Source organism: Falco naumanni, chromosome Z (assembly GCF_017639655.2).
Source record: "Falco naumanni isolate bFalNau1 chromosome Z, bFalNau1.pat, whole genome shotgun sequence".
NCBI classification, from domain to species: Eukaryota; Metazoa; Chordata; class Aves; order Falconiformes; family Falconidae; genus Falco; species Falco naumanni.
The window spans coordinates 22,316,587-22,341,857 of record NC_054080.1 but is presented as its reverse complement, the minus strand read 5'-3'; the positions used below and the strand labels follow the sequence as shown (position 1 = coordinate 22,341,857).

Below are 25,271 nucleotides of genomic sequence, written 5' to 3'. Positions count from 1 at the left end.
AAAAAAGCAGCCACTCTCTTCCTTTCTTCCTTCTGTTTCTTCAGTATCCAGGGAAACCGATCTCTGGAATTATGGCAGTTTATTTCTGTTAGTTGATCACAAGTTCCATTCCTGTCAAATGGAGTCCTTAAAATACTGGTTTTTGGTTTTGTTTTTTTTTTTTTGTTCCACTTTTAACTTTGATAAGTAGGAAAAAAGACACAGAAGACTGCCAACTGTAAAATCTGATCATGTTACACAATGTTGAAATTCTTAGACAAAAGAAGTGTTTCTGTGCATTTGGTGACAGAACATTATGAGTCTGTAAAAGACCTGTTGGCGGTAGTTAGATATATGCATGTAACTGCATTGATACAGGGTTGCTTGTTTGTTTGTTTTTTAAAAAAAGTAATAATTAAGGGTGAATGTTTTCAGAGACAAGCCAGTATTCTTCTATGCCAGACATGTAGGAGTCCCACTTAAATGCTCTTTAAACCGCAGGAGAAGGCTAGGGAAAAATAATAACATCATGATTAGTTCTGAAAGCATTTTTCCATTTTGAGCACAATGTGATACTCATCTTGAAATGCTATAGAGTGACTAAAGAAGAAGATATCTTTTTGTCGACAGTTAGCATAGCATGAGTCCAACAAGGGATATTTTTAATCAAATCTGGTTTGGTCACAGTGTTTATAATACACAAGTTACGTTACAGAACATACCAACATTTGTATGAGGGTTCTGTGTGACTGAAAGGTTATCGTTCTTGCTGTGCACAAAATTATCTTAAGAAACCTTTGTTGGTATGTACAGATGAGTCTAGCTGTTCGAATGTTACACCTTTATTTCATACAAGTATGTGTCTAAGAGCTCATCTTTGTTACCGATGATTATTAGCAATTAGGAATGTGTTACTTTCAGGGAAAAGGCTTTTGAGCCATTGTTGTGCAGCTCAGAGTCAATAAACTGAGCTGCTCATAATAGCCTTTCTTTCTCATTGGAGCTTTGGACTTGCTTTAACTTCATCAGAGCAGAGGAAGAAAGAATAATGTGAACAATAGGAGCCATGGAGTTTGACTTAGGCGTAATGTGAGGAGGCTGTAAAAGCTGTCAGGGAGCTTGATTGATTGGCTCTCGGCAGCGGTCCTCAGTGCAAAGCAATAATGTTCCTGCCTCTTGTGAGAGGGCTGGATGTGCCACCTGGGGTCAGAGCTTATCAGCCTCAGGGGGCAACGTTTCAGATGAGGCCAAAGCGCAGTCAATACTTTACACAGAAATTTGTGTGTAGATTCTGGAGTAAAGCAAGTATTACCTTGATGATTTTTGTCTGACCAAGGAAAGAATTAAGTCATGTCTGGAAGTCCAGCCTCTTCTTTTCTTTTAATGACATGGGCAAATAGTCTCCTAATATCGAAGTACATGTCTCTCTCATCATGCTGGTTGTACTGTAAAACAGGGGAGGGCATGCCTATGGCATGATGATCCTTCGAGGGATGTTTCACTGCCAAAATAAATGTAGAGGTTTTTAACTGATTATATCAGGATTCCTAGAACCCTAAGATTTTACTTAAATTTTACGCAACAATGATCTGTCTTCAGTGTCTAAATAGTTTTGTTTCTAAACCTGTGAGGGTCAAAGGCTGATCAGCTCTAGTGCATGGAAAAGCCAAGAGAAGCTGTAGTACCGGCATAGATCACGGCAGGTCAGGGAAAACTAGCCAGGCTCTTACAATAGGTGGAGAAACTGGGACAGCTTGCACAAAGGACACTTACAGGAGCATCGTCCAGCCGGTTCCTGGCAAGAGAAGAGCCTAGCAGAAAGTGTAGTGGTTGCTGCTTAACTAGATGTTTTACTAGTTTACCCACTTGGGAGATAATTTAAAACAGAGGAAAGAAAATAATGGTGAACTGCTCTGCAAAACTCGCTTAGTTGATCAGTAGCTCACTTTTGTTCTGTCCCAGCAAAATAACTACTTTGCTTCAGTTGATGCTAACAAAAGCCCTTTTACCTTTCTTCTGCTCAAGGAGAACACTATTAGTCACAGTTCATTAGGCTTGTTTACAAAACAGAACTGGTATCTTAAGTGTGCTACTGAAATGCTTGTAACTGTTCTGGCATCTTGTTCCCTACTTTTATAATAGGAAGGACAGCACTGCCTACTATTTATTAAAGAAAATAACTAGTTTGTGGAATAAGAGCTGTAAAAATTATGTGGTATTTAGCTGTGGCAATGCATAGTGTTTGTTCTGAGATTTACAAATCTAGAAGGTGGAATTTCAAGCAGAGTTTAGTTTTTAATCTGTTAACTATAGCACCAAAAGACCTTACAATAAGGTTACTCCAAATCCTAAACTGAAGCAATTGTATAGGAGGAAAAGCCTCAGATGAGTAAAGTTCTTGATTAGCTTTTCCTGGACTGAGAGCCTCACCATGCTATACTTAATTGATTCCTTTTTACTGCATGGGTGGGAAAGAGGTAGAGGAGACAGAACTCCTCATTTACGGTTGCAGTATTCATAGGACTCAAATGTGCATCCCATGCTTGACTATTCACCACTTCTAGCTTTGTGTATTTTACTGTGAAGTTTCATGGTAGGGGATTACTGTATTAAGATCTTCTTAGAGAGTTTACCTCCACAAACATAAAAGATACATCACTGCAAGTCCCACAGACTGAATAAAAGAAGAGGTACTTGTCTCTTATTAGCTGCAGTAAGAAATCCTGAGGGAGCTGTGCAAAAGAAATCCCAGATCTGGTCTTTTTCTCCCCTCCCCTTTGTCTTGGATGTGCCTGTCTCAGGTGTTTACTTACTCTTTTCCCAGGCTGAGGACAATGAAGTCTTCTTGAAATATGTGAAGCTTAACGGAGACAGAGAGAGATATGTAAAATGTAGTTCAGTATATTTCAGTGTTTTCAACCACTGCTTTAAATTGCTGTTTTTAATTCCAGTGAGTGAAATAATAGAGAAGTTATCATGTCTAGTAACTGCAGTTGGCCTTTGTAAAGAACGGCTTGTTAGGAGGCTTTGTGATTTACTCAGGCCACAGCTGGCTGCCAGCAGAGCTATAGGAATGTATTCTCTCTTGGGCCTGGTAGCTAGAGATGAAAAGGATCCAAAGCTGGCACAAAAGCAAATAAATGCTTTGACTTTAAATAAAGCATCATAATTTATAAGAGGCTCTGCTTCTCAGTCCCAATGAGGTACATGGATCAGCAGCAGCTCTTTGAGGTTGAACAGAATTGCCTGCCTGGCTTGACTGCAATTCTGGTATCTGCAGTCTACAGATTTGGAAGCATTTTCATAGTTAGGGCTTGGAATTGTTTCTTCATCCATGCTGTTTCTTTTCCACAAATTCCCTCTCTTCTGTCTTCCCTTCCTTTATGTTTCATTAGCTGCTTTACTGTTTGATAAATAATTGTACCACTGTGTCCACCTGGCAGCTCTTTATCATGATGTAGAGCACTGGGGAACTAATCACCAAAGACACCTGAAGGTTTATAGGTGCGTTTTGTCATCTGTTATTTGCTTGGATTTTACTCTCCAAGTGAATTGTTCCTACATAGGCAGAGTTCTGAGCTAGGACACAAACTTCTGTTGCAATGTCCAAATACTCACCTTAGAAAGAAAACAAAAAATGTATGAGCTCCTTAAGAGTCTTTTTTATAGGCACACACACACATGCATACACACATAAATTTATACCAGCTTCCCTATTTCTGCAGCTGTTTCTCAACAGTCTGCTGATGAAAACAGTATTTCTGTGGTCTAGTGTCTGAGATGAAGAATAGAAATGAGGCAGGTAACTATTAAAGGAACTCCCGCGTGCTTGTCAGGGTGAGAAAAAATGGTTTTGGTTTTCCCTTTCTGGCCTTGCTTCTTGTATTTAAATGATGGTACTTTTCACTACACTCCAGTCTTGTTTTGCTTTGCTATTTACTTGCTTTTAAGGGAGAAAGAGTTTAGGAGGGAAATAACTAGCTGAAGAGATCCTGTAATTAATATAAACTGCAGGAAGTGAGTGTGACAGATGAGCTGAAAAGCCCTGTGTTCTGTTGCTTATCTCAAGTGACATATGGTCCTAGAGTACAAGCAAACGCAGTAGATTGTGGGGCTCCTTTTTCTTTCAGTCTAGTATAAGGTATAGGAGTGCCCATGTGTTCCACAAGGCAGCAATATAGGGGCTAAAAAGAAGTGAGTGGGAAATTAAGGGAATTACAGAACAGCATTTCCTTCTTCTAAAATTGAGACTATGTGACATTTTTCAGTGTCGGGCTATGTGAATCACAGTTATGATTACTGAAGTAAAAGAGAAAAAAAATCTGTGAGAAACAAAATACTTTATTTCTGAACAGATTTGGTTTTCTTTAGAACACACAGATGTTAAATGATTTTCAACTTGCATTTTTAGTGTCAGCTGAAATAAAGTATGACTGCAGTTTTATTCTCCAGCTTCAGTAGAACAGTGAAGGGGTTCTGTTACTCTGGCCAGAGAAAGGTAAGGTTTGTACAAAACCAAATCTTTAGTTGTACTGTGGAGGTCAGAAACCTATGGTTATTTTATAATAACATTAATTGCACATTTTCCTGTAAACATGGTCAGACATTCAAGAGGTGTAACAGCAATTTATCAAAAAATTGTCCTAGTCCTGCCAAAATCTAATCACTTTGATATAAATCTGACAAGAGAAAATTATATTTGTTCACTGTGGCTTCATAGTTTTCAAAATTACTGTTCTAAGTCGTTCATATTTTTGCAGAACTATTGAGTTGTAGATAAACTTGCAAGCCATTTGAGACTCAATCTGATGTACTTTCTGGGGTACTACCCAGTTTTCATTGAGTCTTTTATTACTTTTTTAACACGCGCAAAATTTAACCTTCTGTTTGATTAGGACCATTTATTTTTCTTTCAGCTTTCCATTTGCATCCAGATCCTGCTTATTGGTTATTTGTTAGGCAGACTGTCTTTAGAATAAACATACACTGAAAAAACGATAGTGGTATTGTTATTATAAATGATAAGGGACATAAGCTCTATGATTAGATGCTGCACTGTTTTCCAGAGCCAACCTGCCTTTAGCATTTCAAAGTCATATTTTTGTCCAGAGGCACTACCATTTCAGGTCACCCTCAGCAACAAGTCTTCTGCTGTTTTGTTTTATACTAAAGCTACAAAAGGATGTTACTAGGGAGGCAAGGAAAAGAAAAGAAACCAGTGCTCCTTTTAGCTGACCATTCAACTGAATATTGACCAACTGTCTTCATGAGAAAGAAATAGATGGTGGTGAATAAGCTAGAGTCTAGTTTTCCAAGAAGCTCAATGATTTTCCCAAATCAATACAGCTCATCAGGCTTCAGAACAAAGGCTGTGGGAACTGTGACAGTGATGGAAGTGGCTGTGTGTTCTTTTCTGTATTAAGCACATGGGCTCATGGGGAAACAGGCCTTCTTCAGTTATTTCAGTGTTTATTCTTCTATATGCTCTGGGATAAACCTCTAGATTAAGACAATATATTACAGTTACTGTTAGGTGGGATGAAAAAGTTGTCTCCTTGACGGCCCAGTTCCATGGCTTCTGGAGGTACTTCACACTGCAACTGCTGCTTCTTTTCGGAATGCAAATGGGAGTATATAATGCAAATCCAGGGAAGAAGATGTTTTGTTCATGTATTACTAAAGGTATAACAGACCTTTTTCGAGCTAGGATGGTGGTTGCTAGTCTAGATATATTGTACTGGTGACTTCATAATGAAGGGGGAAAGAAAGGACATGCCATTTCAATAAAGTATCCATTTAGGTTGACATTACTCAGAATTTACTGGAAATCACATGGATATGAATTCGGTTTGTTACGCTGCTGAACAAGCTGCTGTAGTTTATGTGGCTAGAGTAATGCCAACCTGCTTTAGCCACCAGCAGGGCAACATTGACTAAAACAGCAGGCTTTAGCCTCTCAGTCCTTTAACCTTTAAACTTACTATGCTTTCATAAAGTATTAACACCACAGCTCAGTGTCTGGGAGGTTTATGACTGTACCAGCTGTGTTTCATTGTGCTTCTTTTCCTCAATCCTATCCGATCTTCTCAGCTTCATTACTCTACAGTACTTGTTTAGGTAAAGGCCAGCTCCCAAAATGACTAATTGCAGATCTAGTGCTCTAGATGGTTTAGTTACAGGATGTGGTTTAAGTGACTTTTCAAACATTCAGTGCAGCAGTAGAGCTCTTTAAAAACACAAACAAACAGACAAACAAAAAACCCCTAAACCACCAAAAAAAGAAATAAAAAACCAAGCCACCAGTCTTGCATTTCCAGGCCACCTGACAGTCATTACTTTGTCAGGCTTTCTGGTGTTGATGTCTGTTACATGTGCACCTGCTGTAGATGTAGTTAAGTTCTTGTGCCATGCTAGACAGAGTGTGATTAAAGTAGTAAATAAATTGCATGTCTACCAGATCAGCATTCAGTGTGGAAGACCTGACTTTATACGTATAGTGTTTACTGTTAATTTTTGATTACTTTCTTGATGGAAGCAATCAGAGAGAAATAATCCATTTGCATTAAAAGTCTAATATAAACATTGTTCTGTGTTTTTTATGCCTGGATGAACTGCAGGTGTATATGTAGATCTGGGATTGATGATGGTGTGGTGAATGAGTTATACTGCTCTTACTACACCAATTGCAATGAAAAAGCCTGAGATAACCCTAAGGTTATAGATTTTCATCTCGCAGCTTTTTGCACTTCATATACTTTAGTTACTGTTAGAACAGTGATGCCAAATAGATATATGTGGGATTAAAAAAATTTGCAGTGCCAGATGCAGAATAAAATGTGCTTAATCCACGGTGGCAGTGTACTCACTGGTGACAGATGTGCCATGGTTTGGCTATCCCAGGCATGCCTGTATTATTTGTACTTGGCAAGGCTCGGGCAAAAGGCGAATGGAATTTGGTTTGCAAAAACATTTCTGGTTTCACTGATCATAAAGATATGGGGAATTGATTTTCCTGTAATATTACATCTAGTGATGATATGATGCCTTCTCAAATACCGAGAATTGCATCTCAACCTTGCAGAGCTGCTATGCCACAGGAATACTGCTACAAGACTTTGTCATATTAAACTTTTAAGAAGTAATCTTATAAAAATTGCTACAAAGCATAGTATACTTTAGTAGATCTTCCTCTGGCATCAGCAAAAGTTGCCTTAAAATGTATTCAGAATAGTAAAGGCAGTAGGCAGAACTGTTAACTGAATGGGAATTTTGAGCAAGTAGGACTCCGCTTAACTTTAAGCATAACTTAGTGAGTTTTTAAATGTAAGCGACTTGGTGCCTGAAAGGCAGTCAAATTATTCCTAGTTTTAGAAGATCATTTAAATATTCTTCAACACATCAGTTACACAAATGATCAGAAGGACTTTGTGCAGATGCACTTTCTCCAGAATTTTGCAGATACTTTTGGCCAGATTCTCTGCTAAGAACAGAGAGAACAGCTCTTTTTACAAAAATGAAGGTGTACCCATTCACCCATTCAGATAACTGGTCTTTTGAGTTTTCTGGGAAAATAATCAACTTGAACTAAAACAGAATTTTGCAGCAAATGCTTTAATCTGAACGCAATAGCAGCCTATGCTGTAAACATTGAGTCAGGCTGTCCAGTCAGATTGATTGAGTAATGTCTACTTATATTGGAATTTGAATGTGTTTGTTTTCTAAAGCCAGTATTTTCAAAAACTAGGGCCTGCATTTAAGATACTAATGTGATAATTTGATTCCTAACCACATGATCTCATTTTAGAAGTTTTGAATACAAAGCATAAAAATTATTGGCTTATGTTCATTGCTGAAAACCAAGTCAGGAACGCAAAAGGATTAATATCTGGTTTAGACTAGATCCTTCAGTCTTTTGGTTTTTAGATGAAGGAACATCTGCAGGAGTGTATCCTGTTAGATTTGACTAGGCCCTTACAAGCTTGATTTGGCTGCTAGAAGTGCAGTGTTAACGGGAGCTGACATGAATAGTAGCCTGGCTTGGTACTGAGGATGCCTTGTGATTTTGATGTTTTTGTGTCAAAACAGCACATCTGCATTTTTTAGGCTGACTTTGAAAGAGCATGGTTCTTTTTTTCAAATAGTGAACAACAAATCTAGGTAGTTCATTTCCAATTTGTGATGAGATATTTCATCTGGTAAATTTAGTTAAGAGTAAATAGCCAATTTTAGTTCTGCTCTTCATTATGCAGTCACTGAAATGAAGGAAGGGAGGGGAAAGGAAAGAGAACAGACATATCGTATCCATAGAAGTCATAAAAACTGCTTCTTTTTGTAGATTTCTAAAAATGATTTTATTACAAATTATTTTTGTGACATGTGACCTTTCATTCCATAATAAAATCCAAGTGCAAATTGTCACTGTTATTTTGTGCAGATTATTCCATTATATCTATATGAACTGCTTATGTAAAATGGTTTTGTGCTCCTCTAGGCATGTTTTTCCTATCTTTTGGATAATTTTTTGCCATAAACATTGTGGTTGTGAATGTGACGAGTAAAGAAAAAAGCTTATAATGGTTCATGCAGCGTGAAGGAAAGCACCAAAATACAGAATATTTTCTTGCTGCTCCTAACAGGCTAATGAAATTCCCCTTGATATTAAAGGAGGGACTTGTATTAACAGTGGTGTGCACTAGGTAACATCCTATGTGTACCTTTGCCATGCATTAAAGGTTTTGTGTATGATCCTGCCTTGACTAATAATGGATTTCTGCAGAAAAGGTACCAACTAGTGTAGATGAACTGTAAAACTTTGAGGTAACATGACCCCTTTTCTTGTGTTAGACACCATTTTGTAATTTGTACACACAGGTTCACTAGAGTTGCATGGGTAGCAACTTTTGAATTTTTTTTTATTTATTCTTGGCTGCTTTGATTTATGATATTTGACACTGAGGACTGTGGAGGATACTGTTAATTTCAGATATACTGTAACTGTGAATAGTTATGTAATTTGCAAATGGAAAGATAAACCAAATTACATTTACACCCTCACTTTGTGGTAAGTTTTTTCTCAATTGCACCCAACACTTGTGACCTGTGCTCTGGTAATTGGTGAAACTCTTTGAGTTGACACCCTTACTTGATGAAAGAAACATTTGCATGTAATCTAAATGTATTCACTGTTGTGTGAGCCAACCTCACATGAACAGGATTATATTTTTGGCCAGGTTTCCTGAATTGGAGTCTTAAGAGTCCTGATACTCTCAGGTACACTGCATTACGAGCATCTGAATTTTTCTCCCATTCTCCAATAAGTTATTTTAAATAGTTTAGCCTCTTGGGATTTTTTTAAGGTGAAAATACATCTCTTTATTCAGAAAGTATGAAAACTGTGGAGTTCCTCAGACCTCAGTGTTTGGATTTTCACTCTTGTTCAGGCAATGCTAAAATGATTGTTACATGATGTATAGTCCAGTGTAAGGGGAAGTATCATTACAGGATCTTCTTATGGCTTGACACAGCCCCAGTGAGGTTTGATCCTGTATGTGCTATGTTACTTACTTCTTAAGATGGAGTGGGTATGTGGGCAGGTATGTCCCAGCACACACATGCTGCCCAGTGTACTCAGATGCAGTACTTGGAGGTGAGCTAACACTGCTGTAGTACTGTTGGTGTGCTGCCTCTGTGGCAGCGCAGACGAGTTCCAGCAGAGGTTCTTGTTTTGAGCTTGAGCTCTGTGCCAGGACAATATTTTGGATCAGAGACCTGTAATAATATACCCTGACTGGGTGCAGCAAGCATGATCTGTTCTCTTCAGTAGTGCAGCTAGTGTATATTGTGGACTACTTAACCTTTCTCATCTCTGTTTTCATTTTCCAGTGCTTTAGTCTAGTAAGCCTCCAGTTGCATGTTTCCTTTGGGGTCAGTCCTACCTCCCATGTTACATTCTCTTGACCTGTTCCTGTGATAATCTTTGAAGATTAAATAAGCTACCTTCACTGCCAGTTCTCTGGAATCTTAACCTGTGGCTGAGTAATGTACTGTTCACTAGGGAAAGGAAATTTATTCCTTGCCACAGTTATTCTAATGCAGCATGGATATTAATCTTCCTTCCTACTTACATAGTGGGGCCTGTGCTAAGACTAACAAACTTAATGAGATGCTAAATGTAACTGACTTTAAGGGAAGAACTTAACTCGTGTTTGCTTTTGAGGTATTGACTTTCTTACATTGGAAGGTCATTTGAATGTCTTTTAAGAATTGCTGATGTGTATTGATTTCAGGGGATTTTATTGTTATACCTACTCCATGCCATCTGCTTTGCCATCTTTTCTTATCAATAGGTAACAGACTATCCCTATGTCTGTTATAGAAATTAATAAATAAATAAAATGCTCGTAGAGATAGGCATGACTACAAATACTGAGGAAGGTGGAGACTTACTTAAGAAATACACCTTGATTTAAGAAAACCCAAACCACCGCACAACCTAACAGTGACATTTTAACAAAAGGCCAAATGTGAGCTAGCTGGGGAGAAACGAATGGTGTGGCTAATTCTTCTGTAATCAAATCACTCCGTGGGCAGTCAGAAAGCCCTCGATGCTTTGCATCTTCTGGGGAAGGCTGGACAGACGCTGGTGGATGGCCGGGAGGGAGCCACCGCGCTGCTGCCGGGGATGGGGCTGCATGGCACCGCAGGGCCTGCTGGTGGGAAGCGCCCCCGAGTTTCACTCGGGCGCCGACGCTGTCAGGGTGGAAGGAAAGCATCGCCGTTACCAGAGAGGCGCCTGTTGAGCATCTCTCCGTAGCTGCGAGTGGCAGGTGGGAACACCATGGAAGGTGGGAACACCACTTGGTGTTGCGGGACCCGGAGTTCCAGTGGCACGTGCTCCCCCGCGGGTCTGCGGCGCGCTCCTCCCGGTCCGCGGCCTGGCGCGGCGCGATTCCTGTGCAGGAGGGGAACGGCGTCGGCCGCTCGAAGCTCCTCCGGCCCGGCGGCACTGGCCGAGCTGCCCCAGTGGGGGTCAGTCGCGGCGGAGCCCTGCGGGCCGCCCCGGGCCCTGGTCCGCGGGGGCAGGTTCCCGGTGGCCGGACCCTTCCGCCCGTGCCCGCGTAAGGCGCGCTGGGCGCTGCGGGGCCTCCCCCGCCCCTGTCTGGCGGGCACGGGCACAGCCCGCGCCGCTCCCGCCCCGCCCCGCCCGGGCCCTGCCACCAATGGCACGGCAGCAGGCGCCGCAGAGCCGGGAGCGGCCAATCAGGAGCCGGAGCTGCCGGCGGGCACCCGGGTGCGGTCCCGGGGCGGGCAGGGTGAGGCGCGGGTCGTTCCTTGCGGGTTTTTGGGGTCCCTCCCCCCCTGCCCCGGCAGCCAGGTTTGCGTAGGACACTGGATTACGGCATAGTGGTTTAGCCCTAATCCTTCTAGGTGCTCAGGGCCTGGCGCTGGCCCTGGCGGGAAGAGCCCGTTTGTCTTATATCCCTCAGATGGGTTCGCCCTGGCGTGCGGAATTCTGGTCGCCTTATCGTAATGGCGACGTAGAACCATATGGGGAGTAATTTTCAAATCTGCAACAGAGAATTTTCAAGGAGTTCCCTTCTTCCCTGGTACCTCTGCTAACCACGCTTCAAATACTCCTCTGCTGTTAAAAGGCCCCTGAGGAAATACGCAGCTGGTTGCGTGTTTACCTTGGTGCAGCAGAAAAGGGGGGGGGGGGGGGGGGGGGGGGGGGCGGAGGAGATGATGGTTTTAGTTCAAAATCAGGAATCGCAAGAGTAAGGCGAAGTAAAAGACTGGCTGGAAACATTCTGGCATCATGCCATTATTATGTCCATTATAGAAACGCTACAGCTAGAATAAGGGAAGCGTAGAAGAAAAAGAAGTCTCAAGGCTGGCAGCTGCGAGTTAGTGTCTTCATACCTCTCATAAATTGGAAACATGTTGCATCATGCCTTTTTTTGCTAGGTAAAATAGATTTTTTATTTCAGCATACGTTCTAATGAGAAGACATGACGGGTTCAATAATACAGTCCTGTGTTTATCTGCAGAAGTTGATGAATTAAAGGGGTCATTACACTGGCTAATCCATAAAGATGATGCTGAATTATGTGAAGAAGTGTTTGAGGGCAACCTGAAAACGTTTGAATTGTATCCCCCACATTTATTGTTGCTTAGGATATCCTTACCATGCTTTGAATAAACCAAAGCTAGAAGTCTGCCTTAGGTGGGCAGGCAAATTTACATTTAATAAAAGTTGTAAGTGGAAAAGTAATTAAATTACAGTAGATTTATTACAGTACATTTTGTAAAGGATCCCTCTTTCCATCTCTCTCTATTGTGATTCCTCTTAGCTTCACTGTATGGTTGCATTTTCCTGTCTAGCCCTCGCTTTCCACAGAAGAAAAAGTAAAGCAAATAACCCATGTTTCCATCTACATCTGCTGAACAAACTTGCAGTGCACACATGTGTATGTGTGTGTGTGTGTTCGTGTGCTTGGATATATGCAATTTCAAATAAATAGAAGCATCATTATCATATTGTTCAAAGGAAAGCAGATTCTTCTCAGTCACCTACTGATTTAAACACTGTAACTGGTGCTTAGTTTATGCTGGCTGGCTGCCAAGCGAAAGCAATTATGTGCAATAATAGCAAAATTAAGAGGTGAGTGTTGCTGTTTTACAGCAGGACATGGCAAAACTCATTTCCTTCTGTCAGCTGTATCTTGATAACACACACTGGCACACAGGCACACACTCCCTTACACACATACGTATGTGCACACACACCCTTGTTCTTTGTTGTTCGCTGTCTTCCCTGTGGGCTTTAACTTGAGGTCACTGAAACCAGAAGAGGAACAGTATAGAACACAGTGTCTGAAAGCAGATGAGAATACAGCTCTCATTTTGTGGGGAAGAAAAGAAAAAAAATATGAAAAAAGAGCAAAACAAAAAGCCTACCCCAATTATTGTTCTGACTGTGATAATACTTTGTTTTTCTCCCACTGTAGGTGTCCTAGTGGTAAATGTTACATGGAGGAACAAGACTTATGTGGGAACACTGCTGGACTGCACAAAGCATGACTGGGCCCCTCCTAGGTAGGCAGTCATTCTGAGTCTGTTTTTTCTCTGCTGTATTTTCACCCCCAATCTCTGTCAAGAGAATGTACAGAGATTAATAAAAAACAACTGGTTGTAATTGAAAACATGCACCAGTGAAACGAGTAATTCTCTGTTCCACACTGAATTGTGGGGTGGGAGGTTTTACTTATTTTTGTTTTGCGTTTTTGAGAGAGAGTGGGAAATACATGGGATTCAGTCAGAAGGCAATTCATTTAAAAATGCATTTCTGTGAGTTTGGAGAAATTTTCTCTCCATTGTTCAAATTAGGTGGTCTTGTTCCTACCATTTTTGTCCTTTTTGAGTGACTTTCCATTTGAGACTGTAGCATTCTCATTTGGCAGAAGGGCATCTTTCCTTTAGCATGTATGAAGTTTCTGTCATGTGAAGTGGTGGTGTTTTGGTATTTATTCAGTTCATAGCTCCTGCTGATAAAATCTGATGTTGTTTATATAGGTTTTGTGAATCACCAACAAGTGACCTGGAAATGCGTGGAGGACGGGGCAGGGGAAAGCGGGCAAGGTCCGCTGCAGCTGCAGCTGTACCTGGGAATGATGCGAGTTTTGCAGAGTCCAGAGGACTTCAGAATAAGAATCGAGGTGGTGCCAATGGGAAGGGGAGGAGGGGCAGCCTTAACTCAAGTGGGCGCAGGACACCCCCTAACTGCTCCATGGATGAAGTCAAAGCCAGCCCTTCATCCACAAACAAGAGGAAAACTAAGCCTCCAATGGAGCTAGATTTGAATTCCAGTTCAGAGGACAATAAATCTGGAAAACGTGTTCGTACTAACTCTAGAAGCACTCCTACCACCCCACAGGGGAAACCTGAGACTACTTTTTTGGACCAAGGCTGCTCTTCTCCAGTGCTGATTGACTGTCCTCATCCCAACTGCAACAAAAAGTACAAGCACATTAATGGACTGCGCTACCATCAGGCTCATGCACATTTAGACCCAGAAAACAAACTAGAGTTTGAGCCTGACAGTGAAGACAAAATTTCAGACTGTGAGGAAGCATTGAGTAACGTGGCACTTGAATGCAGTGAGCCAAGCACAAGTTTGCCAGGCTTTGATCCACTAAAAGCACCAACATCTCCTTCCTCCATCACTACCCCAGGGACTCCCAAGGGAAAAAGGGAACTGGCCAGCAATGGCCCTGGTTCAGTTATCAGTTCCAAAACTGGCAAGAATTCTGGCAAAAAGAAGGGTCTGAACAGTGAGCTGAACAGCCTTCCGGTAATTTCTAATATGGCAGCAACACTGGATAATTGCTCGGTAGCAGATGGCAATTTGCAAACCGAAATGCCGAAATTGGAGGCTGAAGGGTTAATCGACAAGAAGAGTTTGGGTGAGAAAGGCAAGAAAGCGAACAATTGCAAGGTTGATAAAAACCTTTCCAAACTGAAAACAGCCAGACCCATTGCCCCAGCGCCAGCACCGACTCCTCCCCAATTAATAGCTATACCTACTACAGCCTTCACAACCACCACTACAGGGACAATACCGGGACTTCCATCTTTGACAACTACTATTGTTCAGGCTACACCAAAGAGCCCTCCGCTAAAACCTATTCAACCAAAGCCCACAATTATGGGAGAGCCAAGCACTGTAAACCCAGCTCTCACATCACTCAAGGACAAAAAGAAAAAGGAGAAGCGAAAGCTGAAGGACAAAGAAGGCAAAGAGACAGGAAGCCCCAAGATGGATTCTAAGCTGGGAAAGCTGGAGGATTCAAAAGGGTCTGGGAAAGACTTATCTGGACATTTTTTAAAGGACCATCTCAACAAGAATGAAGTGCTAGCTAATGGACTGTCAGAGTCTCAAGAGAGCAGGATGGCAAGTATTAAGGCTGAAGCTGATAAGGTTTACACGTTCACAGACAATGCGCCCAGCCCTTCCATAGGGAGTGCCTCCAGGATGGAATGCAGCACTTTGGTGAATGGACAATCTGCCATGGCGCCACTGCACGTGTTGACACAAAATGGTGCAGATAGCGCGGCCGCTAAAACCAACAGCCCTGCTTACTCGGATATTTCTGATGCGGCTGATGATGGTGGCTCTGACAGCAGGTCAGAGGGCATGAGGTCAAAGGCCAGCTCTCCGTCGGATATTATTTCTAATAAGGACGGTGTTGTAAAAGGACATTCTTCAACCACAGCACAATCGGCTCAAGTGAAAGAGTCCCATTCTCCGTATTACCATGGCTACGATCCTTATTATTCCCCAAGTTACATGCACTCTGGACAGGTCAGTGCCCCAGCAGCTGGGAACAGCAGTACCCCACAGGGACTGAAGATCAAAAAAGAGACTGAGGAAGAGGCTGAGAAGAAAGAGAAGGCAGAACCATTAGATGCCAAGAAAAGTGAAAGCACTTCCTCTAATTTGCAGCCACAACATCAGTCAGTAATAACACAAAGACACCCTGCACTTGCTCAGTCACTTTATTATGGACAGTATGCCTATGGGCTTTATATGGACCAAAAGTCCTTAATGGCCTCTAACCCTGCTTACAGGCAGCAGTATGAAAAATACTATGAGGACCAGAGACTAGCAGAACAGAAAATGGCACAAACTGGAAGGGACTGTGAAAGGAAGAATGACCCTCCCTTGAAGGAGATTGGGAAGGATGACAATAAGCAGAAGAATATTCCATCTGCCACTATTTCAAAAGCCCCTTCAACTCCAGAGTCCAGTAAAAATAGCACTAAAATAGGGTCATCAGTCGCTAACAAAGGTGAGGAGACAAGCAAATCACAGCTCCTTTCCAATCACCAGCAGCAACTTCAGTCTGACAGTTTCAAAGCCAAACAAATGGAAAACCACCAGCTTATAAAGGAGGCTGTGGAGATGAAATCTGTTATGGATTCCATGAAGCAAACAGGAGTTGATCCAACCACAAGATTTAAACAGGTGAGATCACAGGAAATGGAACAAGAGTGTCTTGATTTATCCTTAAGTCATTTGAGATTTTGTCCCTGATTCTGCTATGTTCTTCTACCTTTACAGCCAAACAAGCTCCACCATCCTTTTTTCATGCTGGATAGTACTGTAGTCTGCGAACAGACCCATAGACCTTTCAGATGAGCTGTTTGGAAAAAAAAAAAACTAATCTAGCAAGGTGGTGACAGAATGCAGGCTTAAAACCTGAATAGACTACTTTAAATTACATGCATGAATAAAACAGAATTAGATTTCTCTTTTAGATGTAAATTCTAAGCAGTTTGCTTAGTTCAGAAATGAGAAATTTCAAGCAAAATAAGCGGCTTTCATTGTGAGAGGACTTAAAGTAGATTTGAAATATGGTTTGAAGTGTTTCTTTTTTTTGTTAAATGACAGTTGGCATTTACTAAAGATGGGTGAGCTGGTTCTTTGAAGAGTTGGCTTGAAACTCAGCTCTTTATCTTAACCCAAGGTGACCTTTTTGAAGCAGTTAAGTTCCCCTTCTCTCCTCAACCAACCTCAAGCCCCTACAGACCTACACAATGGATGAAATCCTCTCTTCATTGAAGTCAGTGATAGTTTTGCCATTGACTTCAGTGGAACCAGAATTTCATCCAGTGGCTTCATGCTGACCTTCCTAGATGTCACATTGCCTTCATTCAAGGCAATGCAACTGTCTCCGTGCTCTGAACTGGAGCCTCAATGCTTGATGCTTTCATGTTCCGGTGTACCGTACATCCCACACTTCACCCTTATGGGCTGTCTTTCAAGATACGGTGGGGTCAGGTGAGTGGGAGTTAGGGAGCTCTAAAGGAAGTGGGACGGTACAGCTCTGGGTAGGAGATTTCTGCTGATTCAAATCAGTATTTGAACCAGACTGTCCAAGTGTCTAGTTGTGTGCTTATGTTTCTGTTACTTATACCATAAATGTGTATATCAACTGGAGATAATGTTTACAATTAGCTCTTGCATATCCTCTATTAGAGAAGAAAGTCTTCCTGTTACTGCTCAGTACTGGTTTGGTGTGGCCTTGTAAAGAACTAACCTAACTAAATCTGTGACATGTTTATAAACCGGTCTATGTAATATATTATGCAAAAATGTATTTATGATATCGTGTACACGTTCTTTAAACCATGAGGTCCTGATCCTGTAAATACTTATCCATGTGTAATTTTACAAACTTGAAGTAAGACTGTCAGCTGAAGAGGTTTGCCTTGATGTCTGGCTTCACTGATTCCTGAATGTTTGTGATACCAGAGGCAGCATTAGCATCTTCCCAGCTAGATCAGTTTTTCAGGTTCATTGTTCCAGGTAATCTAAGTGCTCTGACATATCATTAGCCAGCTTTAATTTGTGGTTCACAGATATTTTTTGCTCTCTAGTGGGAAAATCTCTCTGTGGGCTTTAATTAAAATGTTTTATGAATAGCATGGTCTCAGAACTTTGATACAATGCATATGTATTTCATGATTAAACTAGTTAAAGGCATGAAGAAGGATATAAGATGAAGCAATTGAATTAAACTTTGATAATAGCCTCTTGCTCCTTCATGAGAATATTGGTTTGACTTTGAGCTCTAGGCACTCTGTAGCAAGCAAACCTCTCCTCTATGTAGTAGGGATATGCTATTAAAAATACATTAATTGAAGTATTTGAAATATCAATAATTACCTTATTTCAACATCTCAGTTGAGAACAATTTTTTTCCCCCCCTCCATATTAGGATCCAGATTCACGAACATGGCATCATTATGTCTATCAGCCTAAATATCTTGATCAGCAGAAATCAGAAGAACTTGATCGTGAGAAAAAGTTAAAAGAAGACAGCCCTAGAAAAACACCTAACAAGGAAAGTTCCCTGCCTAACCTTCCTGTCTCATTAGCAAGCATTAAAGAGGAGCCTAAAGAGGTCAAGCGTTCTGATTCTCAATCAGTGGATGAAGGCAAGATAAAAAATGATGATCGAAAGACTCCTGTAAATTGGAAGGACTCTCGGGGTGCTAGAGTAGCAGTTTCCTCACCAATGAGTCAGCATCAGTCCTATATCCAGTACTTGCATGCTTATCCTTATCCACAGATGTATGATCCCAACCATCCAGCCTATCGCGCAGTCTCTCCTGTCCTAATGCACAGCTATCCTGGTATGTATTCTGAAATTTGCCTTGCATGCTAGTTAAGATTTACACCCTGAAATTGCAGTAAAGCCTGCATTTTAATATTTCTGTTAGTAGCTAGGGTAAATTAGAAGCTTCATGGGTGACATTTGTTTTGCTTGTGCTTCCACTAGGGAAAGTTCTGTAGATGAAACTGATTTAATACAAGATGTTCCTTTTATGAACTGTTACAGTTCCCAGCTACAGTTTTCTCAACCCTTGACAGTCTGCTATTGCTGTTAGACTGACAGATAGTTTATTGCCTATAAAAATATTCTAAGCACTTACTGTCAGAACCATTATGGTTACTATTCCTTTCACTTAAAGAGGACCCATAAATGTCTGAAATGGCTATCAGCTCAACCCTCTTTACAACCTCCATTCATCAGGGTAAATTAGGTGAAGAAATTGAAGAGCAAAGATGCTGTTTGATAGTCACGTGATCCATTTTTTTATGTTATCCTCTGTCGTGGCATCTCATCCTTCCACCTTGATATAACCAAAATGTAAAACCAGTAACTTGATGTGATATTTATTGTTTACCTGCAGGGGCCTATCTCTCTCCAGGATTTCACTATCCAGTTTATGGGAAGGTGTCAGGGAGAGAAGAAGCAGAGAAAGTCAATACCAGCCCGAGCATCAATGTGAAATCAACCACTGAGTCCAAAGCACTGGATTTGCTCCAGCAGCATGCCAACCAGTATCGCAGCAAGTCCCCTGTTGTAAGGCTTCATCTCTTGCTACTGAACAGTGGTGTACATATAGAGAGGGGTAGAGAACACCATTCTAAAAAGCACACAGTCTGGCATCAAGCTCTAAATGCACAGTCCTTCTTTACAATACTCCTTAAAATAAAAGCACTTTATAGTCAGGATGCTTCCATGACGTAAACGGGAAGTGACACATGTAACACAGTTCTGTGCTCGGTCTTGCAATCTTGAATGGACTTACAGAAACATAGATTTCGGAGATACCTCCTGGTGCACAGTTTATTGCAGTTAAACAGGAAGCTCCTGTTTGGAAACAGATAACAAAATGAGAAATTGGACTGTGGGATTCGGTATTATCCCCTCCCTGTATTTGCCAAGAAGCCACATGTTCCAAATTAGCAGATCAGCAGCCCCCATTTCTAAAGATTTCCACATTGGAGCAAATACTGTTATTTTACATTCAGATGTTGGTGCTAGTATTAATTTTGAGCAAGTCACTGACTTAGATTCTGTTTTTAAAAAGCCTTTCTTGCTATTTAGGCAGGCTTGATTGCCAGAGTGCATTAGAGGGCTGAGGATTCGTTTACATCAACTTTCAGCAGTTCAGCTAAGTTGTTCAGGCATTGGCAAGTCATCCAAGCTTCAGGGAGCCCCAAACTAGAAGTCATCATGGTGGCTCCAATTTTGTAAACGAAAGGTGTTGCCTCAAAATGTCTGTGCATTGGAAATTCTTCCATTAACTAAATATGCCAGCTTTAGATCAGAATCAAGTGCAAATAATCCAGTAGAGATACTTCTTCAGAAAAAAAATCAGCTTTGTCATTTGAATTCAAAAGGTTGTTACCAGGTAATGGCAAGTGTGGTTTTATGGCAAGTGTGGTTTTATGGCAAGTGTGGTTTTGTTGTGATTTTGTCCCTTTTAAAATTCTGACATCAGTTTTCTTTCACGTGTTATTACTAGCCTGTGGAAAAATCAGCAGCTGAGCGTGAACGGGAAGCAGAGAGGGAACGAGACCGTCATTCTCCTTTTAGCCAGCGACATCTCCATACACACCATCACACACATGTTGGAATGGGTTACCCCCTTATACCTGGACAATATGACCCATTTCAAGGTGAGTAGAAGATTTCCAATGGTGGGATTAGCTTGCAACATGGATTTGTTACATTGGAAATCATGCCTACTTGAAGCATTTTGACTAGAGATTCCCTTGTTAAATCAGAAGCGTTTTGCATTTAGGAAGAAGGCTTGAAAACTCATGGCATGGACTAACAGCAAACGAATAGCTTCATGCCTGAAAATACCAAATTTCATTTACAAAACTGTGTGTTAGAGCATTATTAAAGATGTACCAGTTAGGCTTTCATTCATGTGAATGTTTTGATTCCTACTGCAAGCTGGCATCAGCTGGCTGAAAGGCTGTAAAAAACCCAAACCAAATAACCTCCTTTTTGTATAATTAGGGTTGTGTAAGGAATGGAAGAAGTGTAGCAAAGACAAAAGCTTTTTATACTGAACATATTTTATGTACAAGGCATTGAAGTCACAAGGGTTTGGTCTTGTTGTAATTCGACTGTCTGAAAGAGGACTGTATTTTGGCAAATGCGGGGCCCAAAGTTACAGTCAGGGAAAAAGCAGCACAATAAGATACAATTCATTGTCCCCAGGTTTTATACCAGTCTTTGACTGTTTTTCTCTAACCCTAGAGTCTAGCTGAATTAAAAGGATATTTCCTCTCATGCAGCAAAGTACACGCTGTCACAACTGGTGGCTAAATGACATTAATTCATTACCTTCATTTGGTGCCTCAGCAGTTATTTTTCCTGTGTAAAAGTCTTGACATTTCCCAGTTTGATTCAGTGATTCTGTATGCCTTTTGGGATGCATTTTGCTTGTTCAGTAGGAAAACTGTAAAAATGGTAAGTTATTATGAAAGTATTGTATTCTGAGCAGCTGGCATGTCGTTTCTGTAATTCACTGTGACTTGATTCTTGTTGTTTCCTGGTACCTATTATTTCTACTGAGCTTCCTATTCAGGAACTTGTACAAACCACTTAGCATCATGCAGTGCAGAATTTGGAAAGGAATACAATAACTAGGAATGCTATATTTTCTTGTAAAATATCTATCAAGGACAATTCAGTTTACTGTATGGAGGCATATTGATCATACGGGCAGACTGTCTTAAAACCATTGCCTGAAATAATTGCGATTTATGCAATGTTAAAACCCCAATGCATAAATCGCAACTATTTCAGGCAACCAATTTCTAATGGTGGGATTTTTGTCTGTGTGCCTTAGAGATGTTTCCTAACATTTATTTGAGCACAAAAATCCATTAAAACCAGAAGCACATCAACATTTCTTCTTTCTTCTTTCCCTCAGGATTGACCTCTGCTGCCCTTGTTGCCACTCAGCAGGTGGCTGCGCAGGCGTCTGCATCTGGTATGTTTCCTGCACAAAGAAGGTAAATAGCCAGTAAATCTTAAATTATGTATCTTAACATAGAAAGAAGAAAGGAAATAGGTTTTATAGCCTGATGGTCAGCATTTCCTTTTATGACACAGTTTTTAAGGATGAAGAAAAATGTGGGACTTTGGGTTAATTGTAGTTTTATTCTCATTAAGGTGACATTTTTTTCCTTAGTTGTGTCCTTTAACAGATTATTAAGAAGGAACAAGTAGTCTGTGTTCTGAGATTTTCTATAGACTATGTTTTAAGCATTGGTATTAAGATAAAACAAATGATTAAGATCCACATTTTTATATAAATATAAACACATTTATATGAAAAAGGGTTTAAAGTTCATGTTCAGTTAGACATGTACTACCAGGAAAACTTCAGATTTCATCTATTCTGCAGCTCTGCCTGGTTTGCTGATTTTGCTTTCAGAGAGATTTGCCTGGGAGTCTGTTAGGGAGGACATTGTATTTAAGTTACGTACCTATTCCACACATTTGCCTCTTGGTTATTTACTACATTTTTAGTTGAATTTAGTCTTCAACCATCATCATTACTCTTCGAGGCAATAAAAACTCTTCAGTATTGTAATGATCCCATCTCAAGTGAAAAACCCAAAGCATCCTTAGCATCAGGGTTTCTTTCATTGCTGCTGTGTTAAGCCTCAGAGTTTAATGTATTAAATAATACTGTAACATTCCATGGTTACGCGTGTCTTTCTGAAAGCTAACTCTGAAAACAAGCAGCCATGTAAGGGTCTTAACTGGAATTATTTGAGTGAGAAGGGTTTCTAGCCCTGAAAGAGCTGATGGATGCTAGGGTGTCAGAACCCAGAAGATAAATTCTGGCATGGGTTACTTGTGAGTATGTTGTTCCTGGCAGGGGAGGGATGAGGACATGGCTTGTTGTCTGTCTTGAGATAGAGAATACTGTGCAGATTTCAGAAAAAAACTGGTAGGAAGGGGTATTGCATAGTAAAACATTCTTCTTTCTCTTTTCAGAGAATGATGAGTTTGGAGATACACATTGTCATGTGACTGGATCACATGAGGAAGCGCGTTATTACAGACATCAGTTCCATGGTGTTAATTTGAAATGCCTTAATGGCAGGCAAAAACCAGTCATTTCATTTTTGTAAATTGCAGATTTTATCACAGAGTAACAAATGTTGCTGTAATTAGACTTCTGTTTTTATATATATATATGCGTATATATATATATATACATATATATATAAAAATATATATATATTCTTTACTTTTTTTGTATCAGTACCAAGGCTCGCACACAGGGTCTGCTGCTACGTTGCGAACCACACAGTAAATGGAGATATGTATTTGTCATGTTTAGAAGGCGTTAACTGCAAAAGGCTGTTTGTTTCTTTTCTCTTCTTCTTTCTTTTTGTTTTTCCTTTTTTTTTCTTTCCAATTGTAAATAATGTTATGTATCAGTGTGCCTGAACCTTGCATACCCTTCTGATATTTCCCACAAGCTCTCAGAGAGGCTAACTGTGATGACACTTTGGTACAATGTAGACGTCTATTTGGTGGCTCCTATTAAGATGCATCAGTGTAAAATGTTACTGTATTCACTGTTTCATTGTAATTGTGTATTGTGAAAAAAATATACCTTTGGAAGGCATGGGGATTCTAGTACCACAAAAACTGTGTTGTATATAATGTATAGATTTTAAATGGAGATAATGAGCATCTGTGAATAATGAAATGTCTTTTTTGATAATCTTGAATGGCAGATAACCTAATAGCCTGCATACCAGAAGACATCTGTGATTGTTCTATTACTTGAATAGTCCTGCAGTCTTTTTTTTAATGTTTACAAATACCCCATTTTAGAAGAGAGACTTTAATGCCATTGCCTGGTTACTTGTTTTATGCTGTAATCTAGTTTATTTTATGTAAAACATATATCAAATGCTTTGATTTTTATACTTGCCTTAAATAATTGGCAATCAGAATAAAGAAAAAAAGTCAGTTTTGTACTTTCTTAGTGTCTATGGGCCACTTGAAAGATGTGTCACAGGTAGCAGAGGCTGCAGCTATCACACAGCTACTAGTCTGTGTCCCCAGAGGTTCTCCCTGAGGCTCAGTCACTGGTGTGTGCCTGCAGCCATCCTGTGCCTCCTAGCTGGGCCTGTGGTGTTGTCCTCTCCCAGTGGGCAATACAGGGCCCAAGCCAGACGGCAGTGGACCTCTTTCAATTGATCCTGATAGGCTTGAAAAAGGCCCATAGTAACACCTTGGATGCTATTAGTAGAACTTAAATTACTTGTTTTAGAGCAGATCTGTGTGCTATAAATTATAGGCAAATTATTTCTATTATATCTGTATTGCACACACACCCCCCCCCCCAAACAACAGTCGCCTAAAAACAGCTGACCTCTTGATTAAAAAAAAAAAAGTCCCTTGCTGTGCTTAACCTGCATTACCACAAAATAAGTATTTTATGTGGCTATACCACCTGTTTCGTTAGAGTGCGGTTAACACAGTACACAGTAATGTGAAATCACTAATCATAACATAAAAAAAAATCAGATTTACTGGTCAGGTTTTTGAGGCTTTAACTTTTGTCCTTCCGTGCATATCCCACTTATATTGATTGTCAAAACTGTTTCTTTAAGCTTTACTGTTTTTTTTGGGTTTGTGTTTGTTTGGGTTTTTTTTTTTGACAGGGTGAATTACTGCAAGTTAAAGCTTGTTCTTGAAGTCGGTTCCACTTCTTCTACCTTGTGAAAACGTACTACAGAAGGATGAATTAAAGATTCCCAACAGACAAGCACACTTGGACTTTTTATATTACTATGATGAATCTGCCATTAATATTGCTATAATTGTTTTATTTTTATAGGCATAAAATCAGTTCCCTTAGTGACTAGTTATAAGGTTTATTGATTTTTACTACACATCATTCATCTGTGGCTTACTCTTATTGTCTTGTTCTGAACACATTCAGAAGTCTCACAGTGGTGACATACTACAAATTAGCCTCATAAAAATGGGAAGGAAGGGGTGTTTTCTTTGGAAAGGGGATATTGTGAATGCAGGGCTCTTGAAATAATAAATGCCTTATTACTTCTATAGTAAAGGCTCAGATGGTTTTGTATTGAAATGTATCATTGATTTTTTTTTTTCAGCTGAGACCGTTAATGCTTCTGCAGCAAAACAGATCTTATAAATTCACACTCTTGGTGATTTTGATTTAGTGTGGTTTAAGATTGAGTGTCATAAGTAACTGGAATGAATTACTCTGATTGATAGAGGGTAAGCAACAATTAAAATTATAATTAATGTTATAGCTTTATTATACCCTTGAAGTCTGTAAGAGGGGCTAACATCCATCGCCATTTATTGTCTTTCTCCACTGAAGGGTATAGTCTTCCCTCTATCTTTATAGCTTTCCTTTTGGTTTAACACTTGCCACACTGACCTCCTTAAAGGCCGCGCAACAGTGAGCACAACTCCCTGGTTCATGCAGCTGCTATGGTCATTTCACCACTGTGTGGGCATCCAAAGGATGAGCCACTTGAAGCAGTAGTACAAGGAAGACAATTTTCAAACCTGGGAACTAAGAGCTGCAGGGGCTTGTTGCTGGGAAGGAGCAGCTGAAGCAGCATGATGCAGATGTATTTGCAGTCTGTTTTCCACAAGAAGGGCTTGTACTTTTGTTATCCCCAGGTGATGTTTCTACCTCTCTGCTCAAAACAGCAGCAGCAATTGGTGACCCTGTGCCTATCTTTCATCCAGATGTTGCTGGATGTCTTGCAAAAGTGAAGCAGGGCTTATGCATTGCACTTAGTTCTTTGACTTTCTAGCCTGTCCATGGAATGCAGCTAGAGAAATGAAAGATCTATCTGTGGAAGCCCATCTCACAGACCCAAAAAACCCAGCTAGGGA

The 25,271-nt window shown here is 40.4% G+C and overlaps 1 protein-coding gene across 4 annotated transcripts in view; it reads left to right on the top strand.

Annotated features, from left to right (window-relative positions):
* The window catches only part of ZNF608 (zinc finger protein 608), an 86,442-nt gene extending 61,987 nt beyond the window's left edge, over positions 1 to 24,455 (top strand). For 3 of the 4 annotated variants that reach the window (XM_040580471.1, XM_040580473.1, XM_040580472.1), the window contains exons 4-10: positions 12,987 to 13,074; positions 13,552 to 16,003; positions 17,760 to 18,177; positions 18,739 to 18,911; positions 19,861 to 20,014; positions 21,286 to 21,367; positions 22,362 to 24,455. In XM_040580471.1, coding sequence (XP_040436405.1) covers positions 12,987 to 13,074; positions 13,552 to 16,003; positions 17,760 to 18,177; positions 18,739 to 18,911; positions 19,861 to 20,014; positions 21,286 to 21,367; positions 22,362 to 22,368 — 3,374 coding nt within the window. In that variant the 3' untranslated portion in view covers positions 22,369 to 24,455. Of the gene's footprint in view, positions 1 to 12,986; positions 13,075 to 13,551; positions 16,004 to 17,759; positions 18,178 to 18,738; positions 18,912 to 19,860; positions 20,015 to 21,285; positions 21,372 to 22,361 lie in introns of those variants that run through there. The other variant, XM_040580475.1, reaches the window with a different exon arrangement.
* Positions 24,456 to 25,271: the final 816 nt, after the last annotated feature.